This window comes from Euprymna scolopes, chromosome 2, assembly GCF_053919585.1.
Source record: "Euprymna scolopes isolate OS-2025 chromosome 2, ASM5391958v1, whole genome shotgun sequence".
NCBI lineage: Eukaryota > Metazoa > Mollusca > Cephalopoda > Sepiida > Sepiolidae > Euprymna > Euprymna scolopes.
The window spans coordinates 104,161,699-104,180,689 of NC_136483.1; the positions used below are offsets into that span (position 1 = coordinate 104,161,699).

At 29.8% G+C, this 18,991-nt stretch overlaps 1 protein-coding gene across 1 annotated transcript in view; it reads right to left on the minus strand.

Moving 5' to 3' along the window:
- Window positions 1-17,523, minus strand: part of LOC145293737 (spliceosome associated factor 3, U4/U6 recycling protein-like) — an 87,766-nt gene extending 70,243 nt beyond the window's left edge. Inside the window, exons 1-2 of the mRNA XM_080140196.1 lie at window positions 17,294-17,523; window positions 5,663-5,789 (exon numbers count right to left, since the gene is read on the minus strand). Of these exons, the coding sequence (XP_079996322.1) occupies window positions 5,663-5,789; window positions 17,294-17,488 (322 nt within the window). The 5' untranslated portion in view covers window positions 17,489-17,523. The remainder of the gene's footprint in view (window positions 1-5,662; window positions 5,790-17,293) is intronic.
- Between the last annotated feature and the right edge of the window lie 1,468 nt (window positions 17,524-18,991).

Genomic DNA, 18,991 nt, shown 5'->3' on the forward strand with positions numbered 1-18,991 from the left:
TAGTTTTCTTTTTTATTGTATTAAAAAATGTGAGTTTTTAATTAATATTTGGGTAAGGGGGGGGGGTTACTATACACAGATTCAAAAAAGTTGTTCAAAAACGAATAAATGAAAGCAAAGATAAGGTAAATTACGTTTCTATCTAACTGGATAATTTTTTAGTATTTTTATTTAATGTAAAATGTTTAATCGGCTCAAAAACGCAGTGTTTATCTATGTATTTGAAGAAGACGAATGGTCGCGGACTCTGTTGAATACGTTAAGTTTGGGAAAATCAGTTAAAAACTATACAAAACAATGTCAGACACCTACTGATTATATGTTATTATGACATAGGCTGACATATTCGGTGGGTTTCTGATAGTATTTTGTATAGTTTTTTAGTTTTAAGTCATTTTCTCAAACTTAACATCATGAGCAGTGTCCATCACCGTTTGTATTTTTCAAATTTCCAAGTTTAAAGTTTTGTTTTTTTATTCAATTGTAAGGTTAAAGTACAGAATAGATACAAAACACCCTCCCCTCCCCATGTTAAGAATGGCTTTTTAAATAATAACGTTATTATTTCAGCACGGATCACTCTCTACATGAGTACCTAATATTTTTTTTCAGCCATTCTTACGCTAGAGAGGAGATGGTGTTTTGTAACTATTCTGTGCTTTTTTAACTTACAATTTATTATTAAAAAAAGATATTGTGAAATTATAAAAAAAATAAAAAGATATTGTGAAAGTTGAATTTAACTTAAAAAAAACAACAAAAAAAACAATGTGAACGGCGCGTTCAACATTGTAGCCGGACCTTATTTGGCAATAAGGTCACGTGAGTCGATTAATGGGTGCTAATGCACTTACTGATCCGCGCTATTTTTTTAAATCGTATTTCCAAGCTTAATTAAAGGTTTGTTTTTTTTGGTATTTTTTTTAGATTAGGTCCACCTCCACAATTTTCTTTTAAATGACGACTTTGAAAGGTTTCCGACTATGCTGAATACAGAAATCGCATTGAAATTTTGTAGAAATAAGTAGTTATCGAGATATAGATAGTTGTTTTATGCATTGTATTCTTTGGCGGCCATCTTTGTTACGCGCGTAGATTTCTTTATGACGCGCGCAAGCGTGTAAAAAAGACGGCTGCCAGAGATTACAATGCATTATACAAATTTTTAATATCTCGATAACTTCTTATTTCTGCAAAATTTCAATGCGATTTCCGTATTCAGAATAGTCGAAAACCTACAAAAGTTGTCATTTAAAACAAAATTGTGGAGGTGGACCTAATCTAAAAATTTACCGTTTTTTTTTCATTCAATTGTAAGGTTAAAGTACAGAATAGGTACAAAACACCCTCTTCTCCCAATATTAAGAATGCCTTTTTAAATAATAACGTTATTATTTCAGCACGGATCAATAAGTGCACGAGTACCTTATTTCTTTAAAAGCATTCATATTTTGTTAAATAAAAACAACTTCTGTCAAAAAAAAAAAAAAAAAAAAAAAAAAAAACGTGCACTTTCAATCTTTGTTAAAAAAGGTTTTCTGAAAAAAAAAAAAAAAAAAAAAAAAACGGTAAAAAAAGCAAAGAACAAAACGTTAATCGGTATTCATGCAGAGAGTGATCCGTGCTGAAATAATAACGTTATTATTTAAAAAGCCATTCTTAACATGGGGAGGGGAGGGGGTTTGTACCTAATCTGTACTTTAACCTTACAATTGAATAAAAAACATATCATAAAACTTTAATTAAACGTGGAAATACGATTTAAAAAATAGCGCGGATCACTCTCTGCATTAGCACCGAAAGTACAGAATAGTTAGAAAACATCCTCCCTCCCCATGTTAGTAATGGCTTTCTAAATAATGTTAATGCTTCAGTACTGTTCCTTGTCTGCTTAAGTTTAATTTTTGTTTATTAAATTGTTAGGTGAAAGTCCAGAATAGTTACAAAACACCCCTATCCCCATGTTAAGAATAAATAATAACGTCATTATTTCAGCGGGGTAGCTTCTCTGCATAAGTACCATGTTTTGTTTTTAAATTGTTAGGTGAAAGGACAGAATAGTTACAAAATACCATCCCCATGTTAAGAATGTCTTTCTAAATAACATTATTTCAGCACGGTATTTTCTATGCATACGTACTATCTATTTTTGTTTATTAAATTGTTAGGTGAAAGTATAGAATAGATGCAAAACTCCCTCCCCATGTTAAGAATAGCTTTCTAAATAACGGTATTATTTCAGCACGGTACCTTCTCTGCATAAGTACTATCTTTTGTTTAATAAATTGTTAGGTGAAAATATAAAATAGTTACAGAACACTCTCCCTTTCCCATGTTAAGAATGGCTTTCTTAATAGCGTTATTTCAGCACGGTACCTTCTCTGCATAAGTACCATCTTTTGTTTATTAAATTGTTAGGTGAACGTATAGAATAGTAAAAAAACGTCCTCCTCATGTTAAGAATGGCTTTCTAAATAACGTTATTCTATTATTATGGTACTTTCTCTGCATAAGTACCATGTTTTGTTTATTAAATTGTTAGGTGAAAGTACAGTACTCATGCAGAGAGTGATCCGTGTTGAAATAATAACATTATTTAAAAAGCCATTCTTAACATGGGGAGGGTGTTTTGTACCTAATCTGTATTTTAACCTTACAATTGAATAAAAAAACATAATAAAACTTTAATTAAACCTGTACAATTTAAAAAATAGCGCAGACCACTCTTTGCATTAGCACCAAATATTATTTAAGCAAGTTACCAATCCGTAAAAAAATAAAACTGTACTTTTACCAACCAATCTTATATCGAAAAACAAAAAACAAAAAAAAAACTCAAAAAGCAAGAGACAAACTTTTTTTTTTTTGCCTTATATAATAAAGAAAAAATGTTTAAATTTTAAAATTTGGAAGATAAACAAATGAATTATGTTTTTTTGTTTTTTTTACTTATCAAGTAAACAGAAAATGAAATCTACTTCGTTTTGTCAATTCGTGGCTGTGAAATGAATCTAACCAGAAGTTCAGTTTTATCAACAAAACAGGTTCGCACTAATGGTTACAAAAATATATTTATTTTATTTAATATTTTAATAATTCGCAAGGTAAATTTATTTTAATAACATAAAAACATCCCTCAACTCTAAAGATGGGTTGTCTGAAAATTTCAAATAAATTGGTAACGTAGAAATATGGTTTTATTCACTTATAACGAACCAAGAATTACATTTTTATATATATAGATTATATATATTAGACATTAAGAGGAGATTATAGATAGATATATAAATTCCCGTTCACATACACCTTACAAGATAAAGATATATAGATTATATATATATATATATAGTAGAAATGGTAATTAATAAAAACTAAAGAAAGTGCTCAATACTGTTGTAGAGCAAATATGCGTTTTATTTTTTATTACTGTATCTTTCTGTTAAGTTACATTATTGTTTCAGCTAATGTAACTTAACAGAAAGATACGGTAATAAAAAATAAAACGTATATATATATATATATATATATATATATTTACCAATAACTTTTCAATTTTTAATTTTCTTTAGGTGCATTGCATTACTAAAAGGTTTACTAAATCTTTCACTTGGTATTCTTTATTATTATTAGTAGTAGTAGTAGTAGTGGTGGTATCATCTATTATAATTCATATATATGTATATAATTAACCTTATGTGTGTATTTTTTATATATGTCTATGTATATGTGCATTGTGTGTAATATATATATATATGTGTGGGCATGTGTATTTGTAGGTGTATTTATGTATGTATAAATGTGGGTAAGTATATATATATATATATATATATATATATATATATATATATATATATATATATACATACACACACCTTTTATCATCATTTCTGTCACTCACTGTTGCTGCTATTATGTTTATTTCTATTACTAATTTTTTTTTAGTAGTATCTTTATAAATATTATTATCGCCATCTTTATTAGTTTTTTTTATCGTTACTAAGATAGTTGTGTTTATTAGGTTTTACTACTATTATTATTACTATTATTACACATGATCATTGACTATACTATTATTAGCATTACTTTGCATTTATTATTTTGTCATCTTTATCATCATGACTCTTTAACAGCCTTATAATTACTAATAAGCTAAGATTCTGCCACCCTTAAAATTTTATAATCCTCACTCCCCCCACCTTTTTAATAATGACTTCAAATTTAACACTTTATAGAAAGATCTGTTTCGTTCTGTCTAGACAATTTCCGATCAGAGTAATACGAGCTTTCATTCTCTATAAAGATCTAATTTGCATTTCGGATCAACTTGAGAAAATTTTCATGCAAGCTGAAATATTATGCACGGTTTTTTTTAATATTTTTTTTACATATCCAACATTTTTTCACTTCTTTTCTTGGCAATTTATAACTACAATAAATTGTGGTTTCACTTAATGCCATAACTAGCAAATTCTAGCATTGCTACAAATATAATTTGCTGATTTCTTTATGTCCTCTGATGAGAAGAATAACAAGAATAGCATTCTTTGAACCTCCGCAGAAGAAGGACGTTGTAAATTGTTTTTTGGAGTATTCAGTCGAATAATAAATTTTGATTGTAAAGTTCAACTTACAGTTTTAATTTTTTTTCTCTTTATATATATATATATATATATATATATATATATATATACACAGACACACACTATTTTTTAATGGTTCTCATATTGTATACATACACACTATGTAGTAATAATGATTTATAGTGATAAGTAGTAAGATTGTACATCTAAAAGCAAGAATAGGTTTAAGGCTCCTAAAGTTTACACTAAAATTATCTACAAGAACCAATGGCATAATGGATAAAGTACTAGGTGAACTTCAGCTCCTCTGAAACTTGTAGGTCCAGTTCTCAGTGCGCAAAAATAAAAAAAAATACTAAAAATACAATTGTGAATTACTTAGGATTTCAATCCGATCCGAATGAGAGCATGCCTAGATTAAATAAAAGGCTCCATTTGCAGATTTCAAGTGAAAGATTTGAGAGTTTGACAAGACACACTTAAAGGTTGGAATTTACATCAACCGAAATGTTGTGAAAATGACACTCAAGATGAGAACAGTAGTCCAAATAATTCTAACCTCAAATTCAGAAACACAATACAATTTATATATACTCTAATTTTAACTTTAAAAAAAAAAAAAAAAAAAAATGCTTATTTTGAATTACGTACAAAAAAAAACAAAAAAATCTTTATGATGTACATATTCTTCACGAAACAAAGACAGCATATTCCAAAAATTGTGTAAATTAATTAAGTAGCTTTTTTTTGTTTTTTTTAATTAAGAAAATCAAATTTTATGACTAAGCAAGCCATAGTGTATTTTTGGTTGACCATGTTTTTTATCCAACATAAGAGGGGAGACAACTCAATTTGAAGTATCAAGATGAAATTTATCCTTATAATGAATACATTTAGTATTTGAATCTCTAAAAATCGGAAATTTTCATTTTCTTACACAAAAAAATTTACTTGATCAATTCATGTGATTTTGGAATATAATATCTTCGTTCTTTGATTAATCTTATTAGGATTTTTTCTTTTTCTTTTTTAATAAGTGTAATTCTTAATAAGCACAAAAAAAAAAAAAAAAAAGTTTTTACCTTCTGTTAAGGGAAAGATATCATTCATGCGTTCTCTGGCAGTTCGTAATCGATTTAATTCCCCAGCTTGGCGTAGCAATTCAATCAATTCCACATGAGGTTGATAATTAAAAGGATAACTTCGGATCTGGAAAACAAAAAGATTTTCGTTATTCATATGATCAAGAAAACACAAAATATTGAAAATTGTCGCTTAGCATAGCTATCAAAAACCAAAATTTTATTTTCATTATATCTAAAACCTTTCAATGTGGAACACGGATCTCTGCAAAAAAACATATTTTAGCACCTCAATTAGTCACTTAATGACCTTTCAACTAAAAATGAGTTTCAAACAAGTGAAAAAATAAACAAATATAATGACATCTTGTGGTAAATTAATTGTAATGGAAGTAATAGTTATTTGAAGCATAAATTAAACCCGTTCTACTTCTCAAAAAAAAAAAAAAATGTGAAATAAGGATACAGAAGTACAACTTGGTTCATATGTGATTAATTTTAACAGCCAAAACATTCATAATTCATACATCAGATATCAATAAAAAAATTTTTTTAAATAACTTAAAACTCAGATTTAGACCATGTAAAAAATAGAAGGAAGCACATTTTAATAAAGTAAAACATTTCATTCACTCATTTTCAACTTGGATTTATTCTCATGAAAGATAAACCCCTTTATAAGCCCACCATATTGATGAAGTGACCCATTATAAATTTGAAACTCACTGACAAAAAAAAAAAAATAAATAAATAAAATAACTCTTGTAACAGAAAATAAAACCTAACTTGAAATAGCCTGGTAAAAAAAGAAAAAAACTATTAATGATACATGAGAAACAAGTATTGTCTCTATAGACGCACAACGATTCTTATCCATGAAATTCTTTATTTGGCCAACCAACTCTGGTGTTCTGACTTCTTTATTCCTCTTATCATTCCTTACAGATTCGCTGCCTTCCTTGAATCTCTTATGCCACTCAAAAACTCATGCTCTATTCATACAAGATAGACCAAAAGCAGTTTGAATCATTCCATACATTTCTATGGTATTTTTTTCCACTTAAAAATGAAATTTTCTTGCATATCGATCTTCTAAAGTGTCATCCCATCCAGATTGCATTTTTGAAATTCATCAGCTGTGACAATCAGGCTTTAGTAGGGTGTATTCCAATTTCTGCTGTAGTTCATTTGAACATGAAATCATAAAAATTAGTCATTTCATAAGATGTATAGCAATAATATATAACAATAACAATATACAAGATGCATATAACAATATACAAGATGCATATAACAATATACAAGATGCATATAACAATATACAAGATGCATATAACAATATACAAGATGCATATAACAATATACAAGATGCATATAACAATAAGGAATTTTCAACATTCTATGACAATTTTAACTGCCTGTACAAAAAGAGTCTGGAAACTTATTGAAGGTACATCCTCGTACTTGTTTTACAAGTACTTTAATGAAATGTCCTCTAACAAACTTATGGCATTTGTACACCATGTTAATACTCCCCACTGATCCAATAATTAGCAAAACCCCACCCCTTCACTGTAAAGTCCTCCAGATGCTGAAAAGCTTATAATCTAATAATTTTTTTTTTTCCCTTGAACTGCTAACCTTTGAGGTTAGCTCTCTGCTGTTTTCCTGACTGTATTGACATACAGAAATTTAAATGTAATTTGAACAAACATCTTGTTGCACAACTCGGGACATAGGATGTCCTTGTAGGTATGGCTCCTAATTCTTAGTAACCCTTATGTCTCAATGGCAATGTGCCTTGTCTAAGGTGAATAAATAAGTTTCTTGCAGAATTTTTAATTTGGATTTTAAATGTTGTATTTTCAAATAAGTATTAATAATAGTTTTATTTCGTGGCGACGATGAGTCTTGAAGATGAGGAGAGTAGTGGTTGGCCATTGAGTGTTGACAACGATCAATTAAAGGTCTTAGTTGAAGCCAATCCATGCACAATTGATCGAGAACTTGCTTCCGAATTAGACATAACGTATACGATTTCCAACCACTTCAGAGATTGGAAAAACAAAGCCCCACAAATTGGACGACAACCAAAAGAAACGCTGTTATGAAGTGAATCTTTCTAAATATTTTTTTTCTCAAATGTTTACTCGGTAAAGAATTGAAAATAGTGAGACAACTAACGATTTTTTCTTTTAAAACACAACAGATTTGCATTAGTTTGTCATTAGTTGACAAAATGCTGTTTTAATTGTTTCATAAACATATGAAAATAGATAATTGATATGCAAAACGAGCGTAGAAACAATAGTTAACAAAGCTTCCCCCACGTTAAAAAATGAATTTTTAAATAATGTTACCATTTAGAACACCATTCTGAAGAAGGCTAGGAGAACTTTGTTAACTATTCTGTTCCTTACCTATCAAATGTTTATATTTTTATTCTAATTATAAAGATTTGATCAGTTATTGCTACTGTCAATGACAGATAAGTAGTAGATGGATTGGTTTTATTGTAATTAAAAAATAACATAAGATATTAGCGCCACTACCAATAGTAATGGTAAATTTGTAATTTTTTTTTTTTTTTGATTATGTGTGAACTTCTGGAAAAACTTGGTAGAAAAATAAAAAAAATTATTTTAAAACTTGAAGTAGAGCAATTTTTGTATATAAATATAATGTAAAATAATCATTTTCAGGTCATGTTAACATTTTAGGCATTTTCTCTAAAAAATTTTTACCCGAGAAATTTAGCGCTAAAAAAAAAAAAAAAAAAAAAATCAGTTTCACATATAAACTTAATGTAAAGTGATAACTCCTTTCTGGCCAGACAGCATTTTAAGAACATGTGGACAATATTTTAAATGTTTTAAACCTTGGCCATGTTAATGTTCCTGATACAAACTTAAATATAAAAATGTCAAGCCATGTGGCAATACCAAAAACAAAACAATCGTGTGGTTTTATGACTAACAGTTAGGGTTAGTGGTAAAAAATTTAGTTAACTGCCCTAAAAAGGGGTATCATTTTACGTTCAATTTATTTTAGTTTACCTACTCATTTTGACCTATTTGCGTAAAAACTAAGATAAGCATTTTAAGTTTCATAATTATTGGCTTTGAGTATAGTAATGTAGGGCTAGATCGACAGGAGTAAGGTCTTAATCTCCATTTACTTACAACTAATAAGTAACTTAAAATGCTTATTAATTTCTATTTACAAAAAACGCGAATATAACACAAACGAGTAGGCAAACAAATATAAATGGTTTTACTAAAGTCCCTAGAGACCTCCCAAGTGTACCATAAAATTGTCAGCATTCAGCATGTACTTACATAAATACTTTTATGTGCTTTTCATTTATTTTTAAATCTCCCCCAAATAAAATTATATTTATACAAAGTTGTTTAACATTCAAATACTTTATTTAAATATTAAATTATTGAAATGTGAAAAAAATACTCGTTATCTTGAGAAATAACAAAACAAAATTCCCCTTTTTCCCCCCAGTAGTGTAAAATGAGAATTTTGTGAAGTTTTCAATATCTATGGATGACCAAAAGCGAAATGAAGTGGCAGTAACGTCTTTTTGATCTAATTTTTTTCTTAGATATTTACACAAATACATATATGTATACATAAATTTATTCTTTTCAAATATTTATACATTTGTCTGCTGACCTATGCGAATCGATTGATAAAATTTTCTTGCATTTGGTAAAAGTTATTTGTTGTAAATTTGATTTATTTTGTCATTCTCTTTTGTAAACTACATAAAAAGTTTTTAGAGTTATTGGTAGGTATGATAAAAAAATTCCAAAAAATTTCTGAATAAATAAAGATTTAAATTAAAGAAAAAAAAATTATGTGAAATTAATCCTCTACTGTAAATTAAAAAATAATTAATATATTTTTTTTGTTTGTTTACTGTCAAGTTTTCAGGATGTCACAGGACATGTAATTGTCCTTAACCATACCACTAAGCATTCAGAGCAACAAACCCTCCTCCCACAAAAATTCTTAAAACTACACAATTGTCTTGAGCAGCGGGGGGGGGGGGAACCCTGCTTCAAGAAAATTTCACCAAAATATGGTTATCTGCCCTAAAACGCTAGCCTGACCCTGAAATCCGAGATTATTGAAGGTTCTTGAAAAGCTGTCCTGTACAATTATCAAATTTCCATTATGGTACCCCATTAACCTTTATCCTTGAGTGAACTCCAAGCCTTGATGAGTGGTGACTACATGAAGTAAAAAGGGGTAGAATCTCATTTGGAGGAGATGAGGGTGGAGAGGATTTAGCAAAAAGTGCTAATCTACAATAATACCAACGAAATCTTGCAATATATTCATTTTTAAACAGTCCTAGTATTATATTTCAGTTTCTTGTTACATAAAATGTATTACAATTCAATTTTGGGTTCACTACATCCTTTTCTTGTAATAGATTTATGGTATTGAAGCATACTTATGTGCACTTACTACAAATTATTTGAAAACTTAATTTCTAGAGATTTTCAGTAGCATATTCTAATTCCTTGGGCATATAGCAAATTTCATTGCTTAATCTTGCGTTTTAAAAATGTTTTATTGAAAAAATAGTAAAGAATGTGACTAAACACATATGATCATAAAGAAAAATATCCAACCATGATAAGCACAAAAATTGTCATAACTTATTTTTAATCAAATTTTAATAATTTAAGATTATTTCTTAAATCATCAAGCTCTTTCTATGTATGCTATTACAGAGATATTTTAAACAACATTTTAAACTTTTTCATGTGTATCACTAACAAAGTTACAGTTTTCCATGTTCTTTTTGGTCAAAAAGGCACTAAAAAACGTTAGTCACCACTAACAAATCATTTACAAGCATAAATTTTGAAATTGTCAATTTTGCTATTTTACAATAGTCAGTTATATTAAAACATTTTGAAATATTGCAAAATCTTTTTTTCCAAATTCTATGTTTAAAACCGAACATTTCACAAGCATGAAATAATTAAAATTGCTTAAAAAATATTTTTGATGTTTTTTTTTTTCTTTGCAATTCAATAGATTAAGTATATATTAATGAGAAAACAGTATCATCTTTTAAATGATTAATCTATTTCCATTTTTTTTTTTTTATTTACAAATTCACAGTAAGTGTACAAAGGTTTGATTAAAAAAAAAAAAAAATCATAGCCTATTAACTTACATATTAATTTACTGAAGCCATTGCTTGTTGTCTAGGTCATGACTAGGGCTGTGACAACAGCATATTCTTTTCATTGTTTTGACTCGAGTATATATCCGTTAACACCTTATATGTTTTTATATAGACTGATGTGGTTCTCAGTTGATTGACCGTGTCAGATATATACTTGAATGAAAAGAATATTGTTGTCACAGCTCTAGTCATGACACATCATAGGAAATAAGATGAGGTTAGTCAATTTGGTGATTCTCACCCAATTACGTTACATGATTTCTTGTTTGTTTCATTCAATACTAGCAGTTCAGCCCGACTTTGCTCGTGCCCTATGTACTGTTCCTAATTTATGTGCATGTGTGTGTGTATATATATATTAAAAAGTTTGACTCATGTCCAGGTAATCTACATCTAAAATTTCAAGTGTTTAGACACAAAATTGGGGGAGGAGTTTGGTAGAATCCGCAAAGGTCAACTTTCAACTTTGACCTTTTGGCAGGCAAATTTTTGCCCAAAAACTGATTAAAAAGTTTGCTGCATGTCTGAATACCCTTTATGTAAAATTTAAAATGTTTAGACCCAAAATTGGCTGAATAGTTTGCTAGAGATTGCAAAGGTCAAATCTTTTGAACTTTGACCCCTTGGCAGCCAAATTTTTGGCCAAAAACCAATTAAAAAGCTTGCCCTATGTCTGAATACACTTTATGTAAAATTTCAAATGTTTAGACCAAAAATTGGCTGAGTAATTTGGTAGAGACCGCAGAGGTCAATTTTTTTTAAACTTTGACCCCAATTTTGACTCCTTAACATTCTTTTAGGCTCAAATAAAAAAGTTTGATCCATGTTCAAGTAACCTACATCTAAAATTTCAAGTGTTTAGACCCAAAATTAGTGGAGGAGTTTGGTAGAGTTTTCAAAGGTCAAATCGTTGAACTTTGACCCCCTGACAGCCAAATTTCTGGCCAAAAAGCTGATTAGAAGAATTTCCCCAAATCTCAGTACCCCTTATGTCAAATCTCGAGTCTGTAAACTGAAAATTGACAGAGTAATTTGGCAGGGAAATGTTCACACAGACACACATGATTTCACTTTTAAAGATGTATACATTGTTTAAGTGTAATCAGTATATTCGTAAACTGTTTTCAAATAAATGTTTATTTACATATTTTTTTTAAATATTTTTATTTACAGACATTTTCACAGAAATAATGAATATTAAATGTAATATGAATTGTTCACATGCAATAATTTAAATATTGCAAGGAAAATGAATGTTAAATTAACAGTTCAAAAAATAAAATGTGAAAAAAATGTAAAATGAGAAAGAGAAAAAGAAAAAGTTTACATATATTCTTAGATGTAAAAGCAATATTTTTTCTATCAAAAATTTGCGCAAAAAAATTAGAAATTGCGGAAGATAATTGAGTGAAATAAACAAAAAAAAAATTTAAAGTAAAACATTTGAAAAGAAAAAAGTTTACGAACATTCTTATTATATTTAAAGACAATACTGAAATGAATCAAAATTGGGAAAGGATCACCACCCGCAATGGCTCAAATTTATATGCATAATTGCCAAAATATATTCAGCTTTAGATGTTAAGATTTCAATCAATTATGCATTTTGTTCAGATTTCATAAAATGAAATCTGAAAGAGAGGAATGATGTACAAAAGATACACCCCCTCCCCATATTAAAAAAAAGAAGAAAAAAAAAAGAAAACTGCATTTTAAATATAAGGCTTTGTTCAAATTCAGTCTGTGTTTAAAAATGATTCACTTTCATTTTGTGTGGATTGTTCCATTTCACTTTGAATGCCCTATAAAAGGTCCCTTCTGATTAATGGTTTACCAGCTAAAATATTCTGTTATTCTGAAAAACAGGCAAAGTCATTTGTTTATTTTAAAACTGGTAAAGATTAATCACAAGGGACTTTTTCAGGGCATTCAATATGAAGCAGAAGCGGTCATTAACAATGTGTTTTTTTTTTGTTGTTTTTCTTTGGGTTTTTTTTTTAGTTTTTTTTTAGTTTAATCCATTCCAAATTGATATAAATTATTGCACAGTCAAAATTAAATTAAAACAAAAATCATTTTTCTTATTTCAAATTATTTAATGAAGTAATAGTTCCATTTTTTTTTTTAATCAATTTATTAAGTTATTCTAGCAAATTACCTAACAATTTAATAAACAAAAATATCCTAAAAATTTAATTTAATTTGAAAACCCTATAAAAAAAAATAAATATATATATAACTTTAAATTTACTTGATTAAATAATTCGACCTGGAAGTGGCATAGTTGAACAGATTTTTTGCCCATAGCCAATTGATTGAAAAATCAATTGAGTTTAATTTTGGACATAACTGTTAAAGTGAAAGTTTATGTTCTCCCAGTAGTTTTATATGGCCTTGATTGGATTACATAGACGAAATAACTAGCTAATCATATTGAGGTGTTTCAAAATCACAATGAAAAAAAAAATATCAACCGTCTGTCAAACTATTCCCCTACTCTATATTTGATAAAATCAAAAGAGTAAAAACCCTTAAACGTTTTGCTCATGTCAAAAGTTATGCTTTGAGAGTATGTTAGAAGACAAAAGAGGCAGAGGAAAGCCAAGAAGAAGGTGGAGAGAAAGTTTTTTTGGGTTGGAAATTTCTCAACAGTTGAGCGTCTATCAACCAACTTGCCTTGGATCGAAAGGAATGGTGAAAAATCAGTCACATGGGTCCGCAATCTATACCAAGCGGAACATTATGAATAAATTCATTATGAATTAATTCGAAATAAGAAAAATGATTTGCATTTATTTCATTATTTTTACTGTACAATAATTTATATCGGTTTGAAATAAGTTAAACTTAAAAAAAAAATGTTATTGATTTACTAGACTGTTGGATTAGAAATTGAACAGCCTGTGCAAATATTTAAATATTAACTTTTTTTTTTTTTTATAATCTGATAGATTAGTGTCCATTCGATAATAATCTACAGCAAAAATTGGAGAAAAAGACGAAACTAAATAAAAATGTGTGTGGGGGGGGGGGTACCGCTCAATCTGTCCCCTCTGTTATTAGCACCAAACTTGGTTACATTAAATAAAATAGCTGGGCGGAAAAAAAAAAAATGTTTTACAATTCCACAAATGTTTTAGTACCTAAAATTATCGTATGATAAACTTAGCAAAATAGAGTTACTTCCCTTAGAACAATTAGAAAAACTTCCGAATAACCAAAAATTATCCAGCAGATGTACTAGACGCACTTTTCACATCATCCTCAATAACGTTCAGAAATGTGTTGGTTTAAAAATGGCTGACCCTTAATTTAAGTCAAAATGCGTCAGTTTGTTATACTGAATTGGTCGCACAACTGCTCCACATTACGCTAAATCTCGATAAATTCTATTTTTACTTGTAATCATTTTTCTACTGGATCATCTTTCGTAATTTTTTTTAATTTATTCTAATTTCGACATAACACTCAAGTACGTGAATGTTTCTGTCGAACTCGGGAATTTGGACAACATTTTATTTACTTCACGGTGGTAGCATATTCTCGTTCCGTCAGACATGAGTGGATAATCCAAATTCCAGAGTTCGACAAGATACACTTGAAGAAGGTCGGGGGTGACATCGACCGAAACGTTGTGAAAACAACACTCAAAATAAGAACAGTAGTCTGAAGAATCCGAATAATACGAATAACCAATCCTTATCTAAAAAAAAATTCAGAAACGTAATACGCAAGTACGTAATAATGTTTTCACCTGAAAAGCGTTAGTTTAAAAAGATCACCAATGTAAACAAACATCGCGTAATGAACTAAAACGAACTTCCTAAAAATCTCATTAAAAATATTCATTTAGGTTTCTTTGTGAGCAAACCAGGCATTTTAATATTTGTTAACTAGTTGAAAAAAAAAAAAAAAAAAAAGAAAAGAAAAAATTCTGTGAACCTTAGAAATTTGTAAAGGAATTTGTAAAATGTCGAATGGAATGCCATTTAAGATGGCTTAACAATTCTTAAATTCTTATATATGAAAAAGATTGAAAGTTTGGAAAGCTATTTACCGCCGATCATTTGATAAATAAAAGTTAAAACATTAACTTCAAAATCAAATTAGTTTTATAACAATTTGGTTCAGGATATCGATGAAGAATACGGACCGTGCTGAAATAATAACTTATTTAGAAATTCATTCTTAAAATGGGAAGAGGAGAGCGTTTTGTAACAATTCTGTGCTTTCACATAAGTTAATAAACAATAGATACCGTAACAATTGAAATTAACTTTAAATCCTATCTAAAATGATAATTATGATAATAATTTATAACAATAATAATTATAGTCCGTATCCCAAGTACCTGATACCATAATTTAGGTTTCAAAAGCCTGTTAAAAAATATTTTGGTATAAAGAAATTAAAAAAAAGAAAAGTCAAGTATTTAACGCAATTTAAAATCAACAACATTAAAGGCAACAGAAATAAAGATAAAAAGACTTCCAGGTAACGTCGGAGAAGTACAATTTGTAAACAGAGAAACTATAATTGTTTTGTTTTTTGTTTTTTTCTTCTTTCTTCATAAAGATTTATCATTGATAAATATTTTTATAGAAACGGAAAAGATGGAAAATTGAGAACAAAAAAATGTTATGCGTCTTTTTTTTTTCGGGGGAGGGGGGTGCATATTCTTTTTCCAGGTGAATTTTTTTTTATGCAATGCAGGCAGCGACGCATGAGGACACAGCAGCAGTATTCACAAATTGTACGCGATTCCGTAAGGAATTAATTTCATTCATAAAAAATAAGCGTGGACATTCATTATAAGAAAGAAAAAAGAAAAAGCAAACATTAGAAAAGAATCATGCTGATTGATTCAATTTTTTTTTTTTCAAATTAATATCATATCTAGCGTTACTAGGGATTTTTTTTTTTTTTTTTTACTAATTTTGAAAATACATTTTTATAGTTAAATTTGCATTTCACCTACTCTGAATTTATTATTATTATTATTATTATTATTATTTCTTTCTTTATGAATATTTTTCCAGGCTGTTTACATGTAATCGCCAAAGGAAAAGTAGAATCTGAATTTTTTTTTTTTGGGGGGGGGGGGGAGGGGGAATAGTAACATTTTCCCAACAAATTTAATTCTGTCATTAAGTTACTAATCAAATCGGTGCTAGTAGTGCAGTGCAGTACTGCACTGCAGTGCACAGTGCACTTATTGATCCGCGCTATTTTTTAAATCGTATTTCCAAGTTTAATTAAAGTTTTATGATATGTTTTTTTTATTCAATTGTAAGGTTCAAAACATCCCCCCATGTTAAGAATGGCTTTTTAAATAATAACGTTATTTCAGCACGGATCACTGCAGTAGTGCACTGTGCAGTTGCAGAATATGTTATAGTTTAACAATTTGATTTGATAATACTAGTGCACTAGTGCAGTGCCACTGCACTAGTATTATCAAATCAAATTGTTAAACTATAATTTTATGGTAAGGTTGTGTTAATCATTATTTAACAAATTTTGGAAGTTATTTACGTCAAATAAACGCAGAGAGGGCAGAGCCAGAAATGGCTTACTATTTTCGACAGTTTAGATGCTTCTAAATTCATTTTTAGGGTCACAAATTAATAAAGTAAGAAAAAAAATAAAATAAAATAGCCGACTTGTTTACGAAGAAACCGAGATGCATTGTAGTGGATTTAAGTCCGTAATTTCAATATATTGGTAGTTATGCAGAATAGACGGACTATACTCAAACAATTACGTTTTTCAGAAATCCATTCTTAACAGGGCGGGGGTATTGTTAACTATTCTGCACTGTACTTTCAGCTAACAATTTAATAAAGGGAAAATACCGCATAAACTAAATTTAACTTGAAAATCGTATCTATCCGTTTTGGCATAAATACAAATGTATATATTTTTTTAAATGTCTTTATTTTACGCTATTGAGGTTTTGGTACTTATTGTACCGTGCTAAAAATATATTAGAAAGCCATTCTTAATATGGGGAAGGAGAGGCGTTTTTTAACTATTCTCTACATTCACCCAACAATCAAAATATATGTATATATCTTAAAACTTCCAAATACTATTTAAAAAATTAGCGTAGTGCAATAAATGCATAAGCAGCAAGTTTTTCATTGCAATAAAATATTTGCTTAAATAGTAAATAAAAATTCATGCTGACGCGAAAAATACACGTGAAATTGTTTTATGGATTTTATTAATAGAGATTAAAGCGATGCTAAAACTTAGTGTAACTGATTTGACGTGACATTAAACAATTAGGAAAATGATTTTAAAAAAAAACAGGTGAAAACAAGAAGAATGTGCCTTTTAATGAAGTCAATAGCAAAGCTTTTCGTTTAATGTTTTTGTTGTGCAAAGTATTAAAATGCAGTGTTTCGAACCTGTTCTTCGAGGCAGCGAATTTTCTCCTTTTCCAACTCATCTTCATCGGAATCATCCGTGCTACTTTCTTCTTCCTCGTCGGCATCCATTTCGTCCTCTTCCTCGGTCTCTTCGTTATCGTCCGGATCAATGAGGACTTTCTCCTCCATTTCCGAGGAAATCTTCTGATCGCCAACAACTGACTCCTCCGCCATTTTCAAATTATTGTATGGCCGCCTCTTTTAAATGAAGAGCGTCGAAAAGTCAAGGGAGATAAATCTGCTTTATTTTTACTTTTTTTGAATGAAAAAAAACAAAAAAACAAAGTCAACTAGATGGTCAAGTTTCGATCCCGGTTTTTGGCACTTGTCTACCTAGCAACACTAGGGTGCCGTGACACAGCGAAACGATCGTTTGTGAATGATTACATATGGACCACTTTTTAGGTTGAGCACTGTGGTATAAAATTGCCAACAGCAATTAGCGATAATGCAAATCTCTTTAAAAAAATGAATGGAGTTTTCGATGGTTGACAGTTTATAAATAACTGAAATTTCGCTTACTCATGACTTGTACCTGGCAACTAATGGTTCCATTTTCTTGTCTAGCCACAGTGAAGAGTATCACACAACGAAACAGTTTGCCTGAGAATGATTATCTATAAAAGTGAAAATATGTGTGTGCGTGTGTGTGTGTGTATGCGTGTGTGTGTGTGTGTGTGCGTGTACATTTCCCTACCAAATAACTCTGTCAATTTTCAGAGACTCGAGATTTGTCATAATGGGTATTGAGATTTGGGAAAATCTTCTTAATCAGTTTTAAACCAGAAATTTGGCTGTCAAGGGGTCAAAACTAAACGATTTGACCTTTGAAAACTCTACCAAACTCCTCCACCAATTTTGGGTTTAAACACTTGAGCTAAACTGCTAGTATATCTATAAAAGTGAAATTGTGTGGGTATGTGTCTGTGTACATTTCCCTACCAAAAAACAGCCTATCCTGCCTTGACAGAGTACAAAATAGACTTCGCGGCTTAGTGGGGGATGCCCTTTTCTCTACCCTGCAACCTCTCTCCCACAGAAGAGACGTTGTGAGCCTATCCTTGTTTTATCGTTATTTCCATGGCAGGTGCTCGTCTGAACTCCAATCTCTGGTCCCCCCTCGCCAATCTTTCACGAAAAACACCCGTCTAGCCAAATCCACTGTGAAAAATTTCCCCTACTCTTTATCTGTGCCTAAATCAAAACGTGGATTCCATGAACAAAGCTTCTTTCTTAGAACTGCACGCCTGTGGAACTCTGTTCCGTCTGCCTGCTTCCCACCTGACTACAACTTGGATGTGTTCAAGTCCAACGTTAACAAATTCCTAATGAACCGCCCCCTTAAGTAAACACTTCATCAAATCTCCACACTAACGTAATGTACTTGCAATAACCCTTATCCCTGAGTAGCTTCCGGGCCTTGATAAGTGGTGATCACTGTTTAAAAAAAAAAAAATACTCTGTCAATTTTCAGTCTACAGACTCGAGATTTGATTTGACTAGCAGTTCAGCCTGGCTTTTCTTGGGCCCTATGTACTGATCATAACTTTATGTGTATAGGTATATATATATATATATTAAAAAGTGTGACTCATGTCCAGGTAACCTACATCTAAAATTTCAAGTGGTTAGACCCAGAATTGGTGGAGGAGTTTGGTAGAGTCTGCAAAGGTCAAC